The 20,096-nt window shown below is 36.4% G+C and overlaps 2 protein-coding genes across 2 annotated transcripts in view; both read right to left on the bottom strand.

The window, feature by feature from the left end:
- The window catches only part of LOC135077450 (drebrin-like protein), a 229,056-nt gene that overhangs the window by 92,336 nt on the left and 116,624 nt on the right, over positions 1-20,096 (bottom strand). The gene's annotated exons all lie outside the window — the stretch shown is intronic.
- On the bottom strand, positions 1,526-12,214 carry LOC135077118 (prolactin-releasing peptide receptor-like). Its single transcript, XM_063971681.1, has 3 exons — positions 12,157-12,214; positions 1,850-3,296; positions 1,526-1,598 (listed from the first exon to the last, which is right to left on the bottom strand). Exon 2 carries the CDS (start codon positions 3,188-3,190, stop codon positions 1,865-1,867), a length of 1,326 nt encoding a protein of 441 aa, XP_063827751.1. The 5' UTR covers positions 3,191-3,296; positions 12,157-12,214; the 3' UTR covers positions 1,526-1,598; positions 1,850-1,864.

Here is a 20,096-nt window from a genome sequence, read left to right on the forward strand (position 1 = left end):
ATTACTAGAATATTTTATAGAGCGGCTCGTTGTTCTGTTACAATGCTCTAGGTAGTCTATATTCACCCTAAAGTCTTATAGTATTTGACATAACAGAAACGGGGTGTCCCAAATCTCTTCAGTACCGCGGGAATCCACTTAGTTATGCGTCATGCCTGTAGTTTCAATTAAAAGCATCCATCACATATTTCTCAACTCCTAAATAAAAAGTAACACGTACAATAAACCCCCTGTTTATCTGATTGACTCACTCACTAATTAACAAATCATATAATCTATACCTACAATACTTAGTAAAATCATTCATCATAAACATACCTACATTTTACAGTTCACAAACAATAATATACATACACAGTTCATATAAATCTCACACTTATTTTCCATCGATGAATATTTGAAATACTCGACTATTCTAATAATTTCCATAGAATAGAATATAAACTATGCAATTGAAAATTCATAAGATTTAGGAATCAATAATTAAATTTCATAACAAAGTTGAAGGCAACAAAGAGCTTTTGAATTAAAATCTCCTTACAGATCATTTACAATGACGTATATTAAAATTACTAGGGACGATGATTAAGGTATCAAAAATCTAAGGCTTAGTGTTAATTATTGATAGGAAAAGCCTGGTCACACACTTAGGTTTTTGTCGTAACCGATCGTTAAAAAGATTATCATAGAATCATAAACAATCATAATGATATTATTATAATTATCTCTCTCATTTTTAAGAAATAAACAACTCGACATAAACGAATGTGTGTGATCGCATTCAAACTGACTTTGGAGTCATACCATCAATTCAATATAATTAACCTTATAAACACAATCATGTTAACTTCAGACTTCAACCAATAAGGCCCAGAACAGACGGTGAAACGCAACTGCAACGAAACTGCAACTGCTAGTTACTTTTGAGTTGCATCCAACTTTCAGTTTCAGTTTCATTCATCAGAATCATCAGAAAGTTGCAGTTTCGTTGCAGTTGCGTTTCACCGTCTGTTCTGGGCCTAAGACAAAGTTTTATATAGGTAAGTACTAAATACTCGTTTTATATCCAGTTTTCTTACCTTTCACCAATAATAAAAGAAAACCTGCAGATTTGTGTAAGTGTCCTAAACCTGACTTCGCCTTTGTACAAACATTTGTCCATTGTGCGAATGTTTGTGCAAAAAGGACTGTTCGTAAACTCACCGAGAATGGGTTCGCAAATGGGTCTCATTCAATAAGCGAATCCTTTTGAATGCTTATGTAATATATCCAGAAGGATTTTATGAATTAATTCTACAGTGAATTGATGGTATAACAATATATTTGGGTATCCTAATCCTAAGGACTATGTGGCAGTGGTCGGAATGGTTCTAAAATAATAAAATTGTGCTAAAATCACATATTGTAGAGTCGGACATAAGTTCGTGATAAATCTTATCTAAGGGTTAGTAATCGTTTAAGCGTCATTTAGTTCAGTAGTCAATTGTGCATTATTAATAAAGAAGTATTTCAGTACAAAATAAATTGCCTCCAAAAATACTGGATACTCTTACTCTAGCTTATTATTCTCAAAGTTGGGAACGCCTCCAATGGCGTACCTGTGAACAAAGAATGTTGTGTGAACAAAGTTTTATGATTCCACTTAATATTGTGCTGGTCAACCTAATGGATTTTAAATTTGATTTACTGGTAGATAATTTCGAAAACGAGTTATTTTTATAGGAGTAGGGCAAGAAAAAATCTGGCATCTTTCACAAGGTTCACGAAACCATTAGATAAATATGGATAAGTGCTCTTTGCAATTCGATATTAGGCTTAATAAAACTGAAGCACATTAGCAAACACTTACCCATGAGACCAACCGTTAGAATTGACTTTGCGTCGGCGTCCCGTCGAATGACTCCTCATTGATCAGGCGCAGTTTCACGGACTCCCTCCTCAGGTTGTAACTGGTGGATATGTGACAGTGCTTCACATCAACTGTCAGCAAATCCTCGTTCAGCTCCACTCCACTCTTCTCCACGTCTGCAGCAGCACTCGGCTTCCTCTTATGCCTAAATGATGTCGCTCTTTGCGAGCTCGACAGAAAACTGTCAGTCGTCGTATTCCCGTTGAAGGTCTTCTCACCCTGCCCCACTCCCAACTGCTCCAACTGAATATTCCCTCTCAACTGTGCTGATGTATCTATACACGGAATCAACTGCTTAAACTCCTTACGAAAGTTCTCATTCATCCAAGCGTAGATGAAAGGATTGTAGCATGTCGAAGACATTGCTATTATATGCCCGATGAAGAAAATCAAGAAATAATACTTCAAGTGGATAGCATAGATGTAATAGTCATTGCACAAGTTGATCACGTTTAGAGGCAACCACGAAAGACCGAATATGGTAACCATTGCGATCAGCATTTGATTGGTCCGTCGCTTTCTATTCTTATCCAATTCTTCCTTCCTGGAGTTTTTGCTAGCTGCTTTGGCTTTAGCTCTGTCGTTCAATTTGAAACTGACGCACGTGTAGCAGACGGCTATAACTATGAACGGCAAAACGAACTGTAGGCAGGAGGTGACAGACCCAAAGATTCGACGCAACTTCTCAGTCGGCCATGTTTCTTCGCAGAATCTCCCGATGTCCAAATCATAATACGTCATGAAAATCGCGTACGGCATCGTCACGGTGACTGAGAATGTCCATATCATTATAATAACTGTAATACACGTCTCAATCTTCATCCTCGGTCGAAAAGGGTAAATGATTACAAAAAACCTATCGATAGCAATAGACATAAGAGTTAAAGTGGATATGTATACGCTGCACCCTTGGGCGAAAGGCATTATGTGACATAGTAGCGAGCCCCAGCTCCAGGATCCTCGGAAGGAGTACAGTGGGGTGAAAGGAACTGCGAAAATGCATAGCAAAATATCAGAGAGCGCTAGATTGCTGATGAATAAATTCGTGACAGTCTGCATGGCTTTGTTTCTGATCACGACGAAGCATACTAAAAGGTTCCCGACGAGCCCCAAAACAAATATTATGGTGTAAATAACACAGAACAAGGCTTGAACTATTTTGTTGTCGATGATGTTTTCGTAGCCGGTCGTTTGCGGCGAGGGCAGACTGTTCGGCGTCCCGTTGCGTATTTTCTCTGAGATATTGCCTAGGAAACTGTAATCTAGTGCTGTTTCGTTCATTGCTTCCAATTCAGGTGGTTTCTTCCAATGTAAGATAACAATTTATTCTTGGCTTTAAAATGACAGGTTTACGAGTTTCGGCGATGGAATTTATCGTTGGCGGACCCTGTAACAAAGGAAACGTGAGCATTTTAGCATTCGTGTTGAGTCGTAAACGTTTTTGTTTGATACAGCAATCGTAATTTTGAGTCGTAAACTGAGTAGAACTTTGTCAAAGTCGTTGGCGATATTGCGTGTAAGATGAGTGGAGGATTTCGTTCGCGACATGATTAAACTGCGTGGGTTTGTAGCATGAATAACCTGAGGTGGAATTGTGTAAAGCAATCGTTATCATTTGACAGTTCATAACGTACAATTATTCTATCAAACGCTTTGTTTAACTGACTTTATCGTACGTTATGAACTGTCAAATGATTACGATTGCTTTACACAATTCCACCTCTGATCTGTTAGGGTCTATAGTTTTGAAGAATACCTAAGGGTTTAGTGTAGCTTGAAGAAAATAAATGTAAAAATTATTAGAAAGAAAGGTACATATATTATAATGGACATCACACAAATACAGGCAATTACATATACATGACAGTGGCACATAATAATGAAAGAAAAAATAAAAACAAGAGTTATCTGAGCAGTGCCCAGTAGTGCCCACCCATTCACATATGTACACATTCACAAACAAGATGCCCACTGCAACGGGCGTTAAATATAAACTTTATCTCATTACCTACATTAAATGTTTTAGAAGAAGGTATTTTTCATCACTGTTCTCGCTGCTACTCCTGATTACCTAAATATTATGTCGATTAATCATTAGTTTTTAAAACAACAATACCAACTGGTAATATTCATTATCTTCCCAGCGTTGTACTATCAAAATATTTGATCAAGTCAAACTTACTGCAAAACTTGTAACAAGGAATTATCCTCAAATTCGATAGGAAACTTACGGAAACTTACTAGTTCCAGTTTATATGGATCATGGAGTTTTCCCTCTTGTTTTCCTCTCTCAAAACTTATAACTCCATTACAGTTACAATGTTGTAGATTTTTACCCGAACTTAAATGATTATAGCTATTTTGTTGCTATATGCAAACTGGATGTATTTTGTCGCAAAATAAAAAGTAGGTTACCTAACTTGACGCTAAAAAGTATGGAGCTTAAAGCACTGTTTTCAATCTTCAATCTTACGCCACAGGCTTCATTTCTCACAACTTTCAATGTACTCACTCAATAACAACCTTTTTGTTTGACAGACGATAAACATTACCTACCAAATTTGCAAGTTTCTTCACCGAATAATTTATAGCGCGTCAAAATTGTCAAATGAGGCCCATTTCCAGCCTAAGGCACCATTAGAGCACTGAATGCCGTACATTGAAAACAGACGATCTTACCAATCTACAAAAGCATCTTACTTACCTATTTAGATAAGTAAGATGTCAAATCATATCTACGTATTATAACATCTAGATGTTAAAGATATGGTTTGACAACAAAACAACATCGCATCGGTGATCGGTTATTTGGCCTATACATTTTTAGCAGCCGAGTATTTAGCAAGCTAGTGCTAGTGACTTACTCTATGTATCATATCATTATTCAATGTCCTCATCATCATCAATTTGTACTCGCAACTACGCTATCTTTAGCTTGACGAATCCAGCACATAATTGTCAGTAACTTTCCGCAATTCATCATTTGGCGTTAAGACTTGCCCACTCCCTTGCTAATCCTATGTGTTTATGACTTTGAATTCTTTACATAATATACCCAAACCCACACCGGCGAAGCCACGGGCAGAAGCTAGTCTACCATAGCAATAACAGCAAAATTTATCTCCTGTCAGAATCGTCGCACAAGACCCATTTGCAGCCAACAAGTAGGTACCGTTATGGCTGTATGTGACGTATATTGAACAGCATGTATTTAAGGCGGCGTACACGCCATTCGATTCAATTTCTCGGAGCCATCCAAGGAAGCATTCGCGGGTCGTTTATTTAAAATATCGTGCGTGGCTTCTAGAAATGCAATAACACACAATTTACGAGGCCATTCACTTAAAGGTCTTATGTACGGAGCTTTATAGCTTATCTACAGCTCTCCTATATTTGCAACTAGTTTTTTCCCGCGGTTTTGCTCGCAGCGGGAATGTTAAGTAAATTCTACACAGCGTTGTATTCCTAAACCACAACCTAAACTAAAGTAAAGTGATACTATGATAGGTATACCTACTTGTATAAAAGTAAGTTTTCGCCACTTTTCTGAGTAAAAGTAGGATTATAAATGTATGGAAAACATCATAAATTAAACGCATTCAAATTATTTATTCTTTTGTAACTATGCCATTATTAATTGCGTCGGAAACCTACGTCCTTCCCAATAATGTACCAAATATTAAGCTAGGTCCATCAAGTTGTGCACATTGATAATTACATCTTCGCCCGTATTCACAAACGATGCATGCAAATCGAACGCACTGCGTTGAATAGAGCTCTGTGATTGGTCCGTGTGTCACCCTGTGCGTCCACACGCACTGTGAGACCTCATAGTAATGTTTGTGTTTGTAGTTTTAATAGGTGTGATATTGCATTAACAAGTGTATGAACTGACTTGCTGTTAACCATACACACGTGTCGGTATTATTTGATGAAAGTTAAACATTACTTAGGCTGAGTTGCACCACCTAACTTTGACCGTAACTATGACGTTAACCGGCATATTTTGTATGGAGTATGACAGATTTTTGACGTTTGTCAAAGTTAAAGTAAGTTGGTGCAACCCAGCCTTAGTTCGTTAATTATTTTCCTTCCGAATTTTCTTTTGTTTAGTTGTTCGTTAACCTTTACAATTAATTATTATAAAACAATAGAATGAGCGTTGAACAAATAAATTAACATTGTGGGTTGTGTACTTTGCGAACTGTGTAAAGGTAATGTTATTAAATTTTTATTAAAACAATGAACGAACGGCCTGTTTTACATTAACTTTTATCGAGTGGGTTGTAATAATTGATGTGGCAATCCACGTGTTACTTATAAGGTCTCTACACCACAGTCTAAAACCAGCGTCGTGGCCTTCCCCACCGTAGGCCACGGCATATGCTGAGTGGAGTCCCATTGCGATGGGCATCGCTGTTGCAACAGGGTGGCACTGCTCAGTTCATTTTTTATTTCCTTGTAATATTTATGTGCTATTTCTGTTGTTTTTTTCGTATACTTTCTTTGCTCTTATCTATGTGATGTTCATCATAATAAATGTTTCTTTCTTTCTTACACACCAAGCCCGCCGACGGCCCGGCGGCTTGGTGTCGGCGGCCTTATTTCAAAAGAATATCAAGCCGACGACTTGTACGTTCTATGACTTTTGACAACATTTAAGGGCTTGATCTCACGACATCCAGTTTGCGGTATCCAGCAATGCAATCCCGCAAATTGAACTGAGAATCGAAGGCGTCGGATCACGAAGGTACATTCAGAAAAATTGGATTAACTTTTATATTCTTGAACCACATTGAAAACTGGGTGTTCAGTTTTGTTTCAAAATAACATTTAGTATAAATACCTACTATGAAATACCTACATAACATGTCAGTATTCTTGCTATCCTCTTACATAAAAACAGGTTGGTATACAGGGTGAAATCTTTGAATGCAATTCACTTTCTTTTCAAAAGTAAAGTAATGTTTTCTTTGAGTAAAGTTTTCTATTTACAGTATATCCCTCCAGGTGGCAATACAAAATTCCACCCTGTATATCAACATACTTGAGTGGATTGACACATGAATAAGTTCGTTTGAAGTCGTTCCGTGAATTTATAACTTGGTAACTTGTGACGCATGCTAATCAGCATCCGATTGTGAAATAGGGGCATTATACAACTTCAGTATAAGCTTTAGTTACCCATTATACATAATACAACTTCAATTTAAGCTATTACCAATCGTAAACAAAACTTACGCCCGTATTCACAAACATTACTCAGGTCTCACAGTGCGCGTGGACGCACAGGGTGACACATGAACCTATCACAGAGCTCCATTCAACGCTGTGCGTTCGATTTGCTGCTTCATTTAAGCAAGCATCGTTTGTGAATACGGGCGTTAGTCCTTCATCCTCATCATAACAAACAAACTATTTATTGAAAGTCAGCGCCAATAGGCCAATAAACTTTGTAAATGGAATTCGATAAAATTTAGGTATCGAAACTTAGATTGACTTATGGACTCAATAAATATTGCCAAAGAACCTATGAATTTAAGCAAATCTATTGAACATAGGCAACAATTTAGTAGGTATCAAGGTTAGTCAGTTTTATGATTTGTTTCAAAAAGTCTACGAGGCTTACCTTCTCACTATACATACAACTAACACTCGTATTCACAAACATTACAATGAGGTCTCACAGTGCGTGTGGACACACAGGGGACACACGAACCAATCACAGAGCTCTATTCCACGCTGTGCGTTCGATTTGTTGCTTCATTTATGCAAGCATCGTTTGTGAATACGGGCGTATGTCTCGGTGCTTCTATTATACGCGATTTTGTAGAGTCGACATAGCATTAAATTCAACTTCGTATTTTTGTTTCACAATGCATTACAGTTACTTAACATACCAAAGTAACTGATGGGTATCTTACGTACTTTGCTTTTACTTCTAAAATATTATCTGCATGCACGCACACCGTCTGCACTGCGCTTTACCCTACGCTTAAAGTAAAGCTAAAAAGATGCAAATAGCTCCCGCAAAACATGCAAAACAGGTACCAACATGCAAACATTAAAAAAGCGTGACACCAAAATGTGCCAGTAACCGTTCCCCATCAGACCGCTTTAAACCTTAATGAACCATCCTCCAAAGGTACGTTGAGTGGCCAAATTATACCCGAGGGAACCACCGCAGCAGCATTAACTAAATTCCTTATGAACCGCTCTCCAAATTCATGAACGAGTGACAGCCCTGCGTGAAGTGAAACGTCAAACGTAGTGTCATCTCGCTCTACTACGTTTGAGAATGAGCGAGAAGGATGGGCCGTCTAGCCTAAATTTAGGGCTGATATTTTAAGTGTTGAAAAGGTTATTTGATTATAATTACGGCTCTTAAGCTTTTGGCGCTAAAAAGCGGGCATTAGGGTTTCGTATAATATCAAGTAGACACATATAAAAGCATGAATAAATGTTTACTGCGCAAACTTGATTTCTAATCGTTAATGTTTTTACCTCAAAACCTGCTTGGATATTACATATTTACAGACGCATAAAAAATATTGAAGGTATAAAAATATCACAGTCAATGTATTTACTAGAAATAGGTTGAGATCCTACATTATATTGCGCCATTAACCATTTAAATGTATGTTTGCGGTAAACTGGAAGTGCTGTGCTAACATTACGAGTATTACCGCAATTGACGAAAACATGTTGGTACAGACTGCGTACATTAAAGATTTAAACGAGACATTTGCGAGAAACAGATTATATTGTCGTATTTAAACGACTTTGTCGTATATAAATCTTGTAGAATTACAAAATAAAGGTTTAAACGATTTTGTAGGCTTGTAGCTTATCTTTTATTCCTAGGTGACAAAACGTTTTCACCACGTTTATGACATAATTACAATAGTGACTGAGTTTCTTGCGCTGCTTCTTCTCAGCACTGCTGCACTGGCCCATTTATTGTCCCGAAGCAGTGGTAGGGTTATTACTAGGACGCGTAAAAGTGCTTTTTAAAAGCCTATTTGCAAAAATAAATAAGTTTTGATTTTTGATTGTTACAGCTTAAACGATAGTAGCAAAATATTCAGAAAAATGTGGTAACTACATACTTGTTTTTAACATTTAATAAAGCTGCTAAGCGACAGTTAACACAAGCACAAATGCTTTTGACACCATTTATATTCTTTCCTACGAATTTCGAAACCATCGCAACTGAATCCAATTCCCGCTAAACCGTCTTTGTACTACTACGGTTCAAGAATAAGCACAAAAACGCTCATCAAGAAACTTTCCAGTCCTTTCACGACAAAGGAAAATCTGAACCCGGGAAATGTACGAAGAAAATTACTGAAGCAAACTAATTGTTTTTCTAATTTCTATTACCCTCACTTAGCAGGATGGTTTTAGTTTACGATGTGTTTTATTAACCAATGATTGTCTATTTTGTTAAATTTAATTTAGCTATTTATTTTGGATGTAGAGCGATGAATGAAGGTAGTTAGGCTTGAATCTAAATTTATATTTATAGTATCTACTTTTTCCATTTTCATTTTAGCTTCATGTCCTTTCATAAAAATGGCAAGTAGTGCTAGTCCAAACTTATTAAGGATTTTTACTGGCCCATGAAGAACGCGCGTCTCTCAAGTACCAAATATTAATAACCAGCTTTTGCCCGCGGCTTCACCCGCGTGAAATTTAGTGTCACAGATCGGCATAAATAATAGCCTATATGTTGATCTGGGTTATAAACAATAATACTGTAAAGTTTCAACAAAATCCGTTCCGTAGTTTTTGCGTGAAAGAGTAACAAACATCCTACTGGTACTGGAATTCCTAGATTTAAAAGAAGTTTTAAAGTAGGTGTTACAAGTGCTTAAAAAATCTCTAGTTAAGGTGGGAAAAACTCATTCAGTTATATTAAATGCACGCTACATTGTATTCTGAATATTAAATAGTTAACCTTTATAAAAAGAAACATGGCAAAATGTGACGTTTATACAAAGAGTGCGGTCCCGGAAAATTAAACACACCGACAAAAAGATGAAAGACGTTTCATTATTCTTTTGTATGGTGCATGAAAATCGTGCAAAAAGGATACTATTATGTAAGGTTTGTTTGGCTTTGAAAGCTTAGCATTAACATAGATAAATAGATAGATTATTGATCGTTTCATCCACGATAATCCAATTGCAACGCTGTTATCACACACACACTACAATAATGACGCTCGGATTGCTCGGATCAAACTCCCCGCACACCGCGCTTCCCTCGACCAAAAAGTGGTGGGGCGCGTCTTCGTGGATGAAACGATCTATAGAAATCAATTGTAGGTACACCACATAAGACAAGAAAGTAAAGAAATACACACAAAAGAGACGGCATAATTTAGGCAGTCTTATTGCTATAAAGCAAACAATGATTTCAGATAAATATAACCGGGAGGACCTGGATTCGATGCTCTGATATGGACCTCTATAATGTTTCCACGCAGACTGCTGCTTCCAAATTACATCAGTGCAATAAAGTTTTAATAAGACATGATGGGTTCAGAGTTATTGTTGCCAGAACGAAATCTACACTAAAATCTTAAAACTTTTTCAATATTGCAACATTTGCATGCTCCTTCGATTCGTCTTATCAAATCTTCCTTCAAAAACATTTCACGGGAATTCTAAAAGTCAACAAGGTCTTCTGAACCCGACGTTGCTATTAACCTTTGACATATCGAAGGAACCGACCAAATTAAATCTCTGACAAGACATTTGGGTGGTAAAAGGCTATATTTTCCCTCAATTTGGGGTGTAAATAAATTGCCCTAAGTGTTCTTTGCGAGGGAGAACGCGATTTCATATTTTGGTATTACTCGTATATGAATATAGAGCTAGATTTATTTTAGACGTTGAATGACTTTTCAGCGGGCTTGCAAGAATAAATTCTAGGTCAACCGTTCCAATAGACATAATAATATTAGCTGAAAAAGGTGTGAAAACTTTTAGGCTGAGTTAAACCACCTAACTTTGACGGTAACTTTAACGATAGCCGGAGTTTTTTGTATGGAGTTTGCCAGATTTTTGACGTTTGTTAAAGTTAAAGTAAGATGGTGCAACTTAGCCTTAAAACCCAGTAACCTGCGTTAGTCTTACTCGTATTAATAATGTACGAAAAATGTTCTTTTAATTTTCATTATAAAAAATGTCCGTACTTTTTTTGCATTCAGTTACTCTAACTGACGTCTATCCATTTTCACGAACTTAATCATGTAACGGATAATTCCACATAAAGATACGTAATCTACATGTGAAAGTGTAAGCTTATCTTACATACAAGCATTCCAACTAGCGTACTCGTATGATGTACAGACGAGAGCACATTAGACTACATTTTTATTGCAAATTCGCCTCTATTTCAACTGCATAAGAACATGTGTTGAACCTTCATGTGTTGTTATCTGTACCTATATCTCGCTGCCATGGCTACCCTACCAAACTGTCAAACTGTAGCATTCAGTAACAATGAGTTAATAATTGGAAGTCAACAACTTTTCATAAAACTTTATACTCGTAGCTTTGTGTGCGTTGACCTTTAAAAACTGAATATAAAATGTCAGATGTCAATATAACGAAACAAAAGACAGTTATTGCATTGTGTAAAATGAACTAACGTTTGCCCGCGAAATGGTTACATCTATAGCAATTCTATTCAGATATACTTTCCCTATACATATATTATACTCGTACATAACATAAGAAGCACTTTCATGTACTAAAAAGCTACTTTCAATAACCTATATTGTAGTTTATGGCTTAGAAATAATTAAGTATAAGAAGCCACGACATCAATCATACAAAGAACACGACTCTACCAAACGTAAACAAAAACTCATAGGTACAAAGCTTGTTTGTATTAAGTATATGAAACTCTTAGAAGGTGAACAATAAAGATAGCAAAAGCCATCCTCCTTAATAAGCCCGCACCCACACAATACTTTATTTAGGGCTATATTACCTATTTATACGCCGTCTGTCGACCATACCTTGACAAATTAATACTCTTAGCACGTGCAACCCAAAGCTCTTTTAGACTCGAAACTTTACTTTTGTGACTAGCAAACACTTCTTGTGGATTTAACAGCCAATCCAGTATTTCAAAAACCCATCCTAGCATATCAAATTACAACAAAATCAATTACAATTCCAATCAATTAGGTTTTAGGTTAGTTTCGTCCGGACCAAAAAGGTTGTACTCACATTCTGTACCGAATCCTTCTCGCCTTCTTGGTAACACTGACAGTTGAGTTAAAAAAAGAAGAAAGGGTTTGGTTTATTCAAATTTTGGAAAAAGGAACACTTTTGAAAATGGTATTTGTTTTCAGCTGACTCGCGAGGTGTAGTAGTGCGAGAGCATGCGCCGAGTACGCACCGCACATGCGCAGAACGAGCGGGGATGGCAGGCAATTATTTTCTGTGAAATTTCCGTCTCACCGCCTCGTATCGGAAATTTTTAGGGCTTGGCCCGTTCCAGTCGCGGTAAAGCCAGGCTTCTGACAGGTAATCATGACTGTCGTTTTAGGGTAAAATTAGATGACGTTGCGGTTATTGCTTCATTGAATTGACGTCACATATACGTCGTTGTAACACTTAAAATAGTACAATGACTCTACTTTAAGATCGACCTTTAATAATTTCTAGTTTAAAAATAAGAAACTCTCATTAACCTTTGAAGAGACTCGGATAGTTTGCACAATATTTTAATGGTACCAAGAAAGGTTACAGTTTAATGGGCTTTATTTATTTTTGTATACACGTGGTAGGCTTTACCCTCAGTTTTTATACAGGGTGTCCCGTAATGTAACGTCAAGCCGGAACTGGGTGTTGAGGCAAGTTGTGCTGGTTATCAGAAAAATATAAAAAAAAATCTATGTGGCATATTTTAAAAATAATAGGCATTTAAAAAAAAACAAAAAATTCTACTCCAGGTGACCGTCCTTTTGCTCGTGTTGCCACAAATCTTAATTTTTTCCAAATTTTTTTTTTGTTATGTAACCCTGAATAATGCTTCTCTAAATTGTTATCAAAATTACAAAACCAGCTGCTCCAGCTTGGATGAAAAAATACATTATTTCAAAAAAAAATTTCAAAATAAAAATTTTGCCTAGTTTAAACTGACTGTACTGAAAAAAAAAATGTACTATGCGAGTGTGGCAAGTGACGTCATAATTTGGCGCATTTAGTAAGGATTCCAAAATGGTATAACACTTGGTAAATTTTTGCTGTAATTGTCGACAATTTTTGGTTTTTTGGAAATACTCCCGTTTTTAACTTTATCTACCTTGGTTAAAAATTATTATTCTAATGTGCCCAAAATTCAAGTTTCTATGACTGACTACCGTACAGTCAGTCACAGAAACTTTTGTCACCATGACAGTAATTAGTAGTTGACATACTGTGACAAAAGTCACCCGTGCGCGCGCGCCTTTACTACCTGCTCTGCCTGCACTTGTACTTGGCAACAGGGATAATAAGGATATGAAGTTTCGGTTATGGATACGGTTACGGATATTAGAATAATATTATACCGGTTTCGGTTACGGTCACGGATATGAAATCATTTCAGATTATCCGAAAGTCTCGGATAATTTCGGTTACGGAATTATTAGAATTTCAAAAATGTAGGTATAATACAAATAGCAAGATGCTGCGTGAGCGTGACCCACATAGCTACTTTATGTACCAACTAAGACGACACCTATGTATGATAAAGGTACAACAGGCTGGCATATTAGATGGTACCAGCGAATGCCAGACAAGTTGGTAGGTAACAAATATTAAGATTTAAGGTAGGTACAATTCCAAGACGGGCCGCAGACCGCAAACTGCAACCGCAAACTCCAAAACTATGAAATCGGCAGCGCGGCATTGCAGCTGCGGCGTGTATACTGCAGATTTCATAGAGTTTTGCAGTTTGGCCTTTATCCGAAACTATCCGTAACTTTTGAATCAGTTTCGGTTACGGTTATGGACATTTTTTTATTTCGGATATCCGATAGTTTCGGTTACGGTTACGGATATCCATAACATCCCTGCTTGGTAAGATGGCCCTCTCCGTCCCGCTCATACCTTTTAAAATGGCTTCTCCACCTCATTTAAGCCAGAAACTTGAATTTTGGGCACATTAGAATAATATTTTTAACCAAGGTAGATAAAGTTAAAAACGGGATTATTTCCAATAAACAAAAATTGTCGACAATTACAGCAAGATTTTACAAAGTGTTATACCATTTTGGAATCCTTACTAAATGCGCCAAATTATGACGTCACTTGCCACACTCGCATAGTACAATTTTTTTTCAGTACAGTCAGTTTAAACTAGGCAAAATTTTTATTTTGAAAATTTTTTTGGGAATAATGTATTTTTTTCATCCAAGTTGGAGCAGCTGGTTTTGTATTTTTGATAACAATTTAGAGAAGCATTATTCAGGGTTACATAACAAAAAAAAAATTTGGAAAAAGTGAAGATTTGTGGCAACACGAGTAAAATGACCGTCACCTGGAGTAGAATATTTTGATTTTTTTTAAATGCCTATTATTTTTAAAATAGATTTTTTTTTATATTTTTCTGATAACCAGCACAACTTGCCTCAACACCCAGTTCCGGCTTGACGTTACATTACGGGACACCCTGTATAGCTCTTCCTGACGGGCAGCTTTTATATTGTTATTTATAAAGGATAGGCACTTAAGGCTAATACTTTGGCTTCTAATGTACTTGTAACAGGTCCATTTGCGTAAAAATATAGTAAACTTACAGTATAGGAGAAACTTTAGGACTTCAGGAGTTTCATAATAATTACTTGAAAGGGGTCAAAAGTAATGACAATGGAGAGTCAATGCTATTTACCCACAATTGTGATAACAAACTTAAATTTTAACACAAATAAACAAAACACAATATTCCTACGTTATACCTTTATATCAATCAATCAAATATTTAACCATCGACGTCAATCAGCATAATTATTTATTAAACTTAGTAAAGGCATAACACTAAAGACAAGTCAGAAATACAATAAAAGTTCAAATTAACCTCAAAAGTAGACGGACGACTAATGGCAGAGTGCAAAAACAAGTCAGAGTTAGCTGAACTTCAGAACTGTTTTATCATTCAGGCTAGTTAGCACCTTTTACTTCGCCCTCAAGTGCCAGGCTCAGATGTCCGCCTCATTAAGTTTCGGGTATTGTCGGGGAAAGAGGAAATTAATTAAAAATGTGACTGCATTAAACTTTTTATCAAAATTTTATTCTTGCTATAAGTAGCAAGAATAAAATTTTGATAAAAAGTTTATTCTTGCAAGTGCAGATGAAGCGTTGTCAGAAAGAAATATAATTTGTAGTTGAGATTAGGGGCTGATATGGAGGCTAATATTAGTCATGGATTAGCAAGAATCTAACTTCATGGTATGCTGGGATTGAGAAACCAGTAGGTAGTGATAGGCAATAGGAGCTCTATAATATGGGGTTGGCTTTTTGATATTATAGCCAACTCGAAAAAGCTTCGAACACCGGACATTCTGAGTGATATTGCTGGCTCTCTTTTCTTTTTGACTTGTGACTGTAATTATGTGTAGATAAATATCCGTACTCCGTACGAATATTATTAGTGCGAAAGTCACTCTCTCTGTCTGTTACCTTTTCACTCTTAAGCCACTGAACTAATTTAGTATATGGAATTTGGAATACAGATCGTTTGAGACCCAGAGAAAATCATAACGTACTTTTTATCCCTGTTTTTGAAAGGCAAACACTGACGCGATAGTCTTTCTGTAATAGACTGAAACCACAGGCAAAAGCTAGTCTTTATAAATTACTCTTCTTTCAAGTGAATTGTTTGAATTCTCTACATCATAGCGCTACCGCCTATGCCTTCGCCCGCCCAGGCCGTCCGCCCGCCCCATTGTACGGCGGGTAGCGGAAGCTCCGCGGAAATCACGACAAACAACTTTCCTATCGCGATATTGCTTTTGTTCGCGGCGTCTGCTTTGTTTACGTTTCAACCGTTTTAAAGGTCACATTCTGTGGTCAGAAGGCTGAGTGTGAGTACAACAAACGTCCTCACTATTGAGCGCATAAAAAAATCACATTAAATGTATGACGGATTGTACAGCGCCCCTAGCGGAAACGTTCAAGAACTAAAATTTTCATAAATTTTTTTAACGCGCTCACTAGTGAGGATGTAATATTTTAAACTATTATGTTGCATTTTTTACTATAAAATTATCACTTCACGGGATTTATTGCAACAATATCTATTTTAACGGTAAATAATATTTACCCTCCCGACGTTTCGGCTCGGTTGCACGAGTCATGGTCGCGGGCAGACTGAAGAGATATTATGTAAATATTATTTACCGTTAAAATAGATATTGTTGCAATAAATCCCGTGAAGTGATAATTTTATAGTGAGAATGTTTGATGTAAACTCACACTCAGCCCTGTCTGCCTGTCTGCTATAAATACGTTGACCTTTTGGCTTTGAGGTTTGTGTCTGGCAGGTTATAATCAGCGCATCTAATTAAAGGTTTAAACATAAATATCAGTCATTATTGAGCTATTTTTAAATAAATTATTTGTAGGTTAATCTAATGTGACAAAAAGTCCAAGCCAATTTTTCGTTGAGAAATAAACGTCACTCTTTTTAGCATAATAAAGTCTGTGCAAGCAAGTAAAGATCTGTCAAGGTAAAAAACACTGTGGCATCATAAACTAACTGCTGAATTTTATAACATTTCACATTTTTTAAGAACGTAAAAAGGAAGGATATACAAGATGGACAAACGACCTCATAAAGGTTGCAGGAAGGTGTTGGATGTTGGCCGCTATCAATCGGCCAATATGGAAAACATTGAGGGAGGCCCGTTCAACTGTGGACGTTCTGTGGCTGAAATGATAATGTTGACTTAAACTGTTAATCCATCTTGTACCGGTATGGCATAGAGATGAAGAGATCATGTCTTCAATAACTCAAGTCAATCAGCAGAATCCTAAACCTACACCCTTTCCATCGACACCGAAACTACACTCAGTCGATTAGCCGAGCCCGACCCAAAACACTAATCCTATTCAATCCCGCTGCATTCCCTAATTAGTTCCCCGGGTGTATCCACAATGGCTGTCGGACACAGCCCGAACATCGGATATTGTTTATTGTTGAATAGCCCGCGCGGGTATTGTCGCTATTTCGAGTTATTAGCATTAGGAAAGGCCGTTCTGCTTGTTATTCTAATTGGTAATGAATGCAAAACTATACATTGTTCTGATATACGAGTACACACGTTAGTTTATCAATAACTTGCTGTTAAACATAGTTTTCTATTCGATAACGCGAAATTTAGATTCAAGTCTGTATGTAACAGGGCAGATTTTTCTCAGTGACAATTGTTTTAGTTTTATTTTTTTTTTAGTTTTAAACATTACTCTCCTTGTAGAGCTTAAAGGTAGGTAATTGTTTACTGTTGTTTCTCACGTTTATCCACTTGGTTAAAGGCGAAATTTTTTCTTACTTAAAACTGAACAACCTATGATTTTTGCATGTGCCCTGATTGTGCCAGTTTCAGCACTGTAGATACTGCTGAATAACGCACATTTGGAATTTTTACATTCATTTACATAACTATACATTTTATAACTGCATAAAAAACTGCGTTGAAAATTGACCCATTTCTGGAAGCGTAAAACAATCCAACTTGATATCTCTCAGAACCTAATGGCGGCATTGTCCCGGCTTCAATGTCAGCCTCGAATAGAATCCAGTCCATTTGCTTTTATATTTGTGACTGAGTATAGTCCAGTACAGTCTAGTGCAAAAAACCTTTGAATTATGAGTGAAATTAAAAGGCTACTCGGACAGAGAAAAACACTTTTAAAAATTATGATGCATTGTGATTAAAAAATCTGCAACACGAGGCTAAATGAGTCGTGCGAACGTAAATCCACGAAATGTTAGCAATTTTTATTTTTTATTTATTTAAACTTTAGCACACATAGAAACAATGCACTGTGGCGGACTTAATGCCGGATGGCATTCTCTGCCAGTCAATCACGGGACATGCAGAAAAAGTAAGGCGGTGCAAAAAATTTACATTTAGAATAATTACATAAGATTACATATAATAAATGACATAATATAAATAAATATAATAGACATACACATAAATAACATAATAGTATTATTTTACATCGGTCCCCAGAAAATTAATAATAATAGGTAAGTACTCTAAAGCGCAGAAATAAATATCTTGTGTAGTTATAATAGGTGCTATTTTGTGTACTTAATTAAGAAAATCCAAGAACAATCAACCTATTTCCCGTGGCCCTATCAAAACATATTTTGTTACTGGCCCTGAGGGCTGATCAAAAGGCATCTACGAGTAATAGATTACAATGTTGATATTGATACTTCGTCGTGGATGAGGGTTTCAAATTTGCCACCACCTGGGCATAGATAGTACAGACACAAACAGCATGATCACTCTTGTGTTTGCGCAAGAAGTTTCATAATAATTTACCTATGTCATATCATACTTGCTACTTTTAGCACCGCGGCGACAGGCGATTTTGCGACTGTATCGATGCAGAATCGCGATTTCGCGACTTCATGCGTTCGGACGCGGTATTGTAACCGCACGTTTTAGTGACTGCTGTTGCGTCGAGCTTTCGAAAATCAACTTCATCGCCGCGTTTTGCGTTTTTAAGTGTGCGGTGTGGAATGCGTGGTCGCTGACATGATATTATGACAAAGAAATATTATATTATTTCAATTTTATTTATTTCACAGAATATTGCATAGTCTCACAACTTTAAAAATAGTTATGAATATGTAAACGCGATGTAACGTTTGTCGCACTCACGTAGGTAACCAGTGTAGTAGTATGTGATTATTAACCAGTTCTCGAAGGAGTCGATTCGCACGCGATTTAAATAAATGCGGGCGAAACGCCTACTAAAACAATATCAAAATCAAAAATATTTATTCAGTTTAGACCACAAGTGGCACTTATGAACGTCAAATAAATTAAAAAAAAGGTAGCTCTTATGGGGCACTTTACATGTCTCCTTATCTTTTGGGCCCTACCAGCATTATTATTATTGAGAAAAGACGTTTCGCACATTCGTGCGAACTAATTTCGTGCGAATCGACTACTAAGCCTGTATGTGCTGGTCACACTTATTAATATTCTTCGATCTAACTTACTGAAATTAATAAATTTTATAACTTCATGATAATATGGACTGATAATACTCTCCCTGTCTCTACTATGACGACAATATCCAAGTTTCAAACTAAGATCAAAGTAGTTTAGCATATTCATCGGTGCATTATTGCAGACTACTCTATGAGCTTTAGCAATATGAATTTCACAAAGTTAATAAGACTGTTAGAGCAAATAAATAAGACTGATTATGTCATAATGAACTTTATGTTCTAACTTAAGTACTATAATCATCATCATCATCATCATCATCATTCATTCATGCTGAACATAGACGACGAGGAACTCATAAAGGTAGCAAAGGTCATTATGGAAATCATTGGGAGAATGCGAATTTGTATAAATGTTTAAAAAATTGCGTATTTTCTTGGAAAATATTTATTACTATATCTACAAAATAAATCGCTATACACATTGCTAAGCACAAACCTCGAGAACTCATTGATCGAACCCATATTTTTTGAGTTTGTTGGGAGAATAAACGGGGGAATTTGTTATAAAAGGGAAAAATTGGTTTAGCTTCCGAAAATATTCGAAATTCGGGAAATGGTTGATGTTCTTGCTTAATATGAGGGTATGGATTTATATGCGAATATTTATAACTTTGAAGCTAAATCAATTCAAATCAAATCAAAATCATAAGATTTCAAAATCATTTCATATACATATAAATGTATATGAAAAAAATTAGAAGAACACATTCATTTTAATTCATCCGCATTTCGTTTGCATTTCCGAGCTCAACTGTACTTTAGAGAGTGACTAACCACTTACAGAATTCTTAAAAAGCTCTTGCTTTTTCAATTGGGTGGCGTTATGCTGAAAACAGCCAACGAAAAGAAATGCGAGATGGGTTTTTACTGAAAAGTTTTTATTAAAAACAGTGTATTTTACATCCTAATCTTGTGACATACTTTGAAG

Source organism: Ostrinia nubilalis, chromosome 13 (assembly GCF_963855985.1).
Source record: "Ostrinia nubilalis chromosome 13, ilOstNubi1.1, whole genome shotgun sequence".
NCBI lineage: Eukaryota > Metazoa > Arthropoda > Insecta > Lepidoptera > Crambidae > Ostrinia > Ostrinia nubilalis.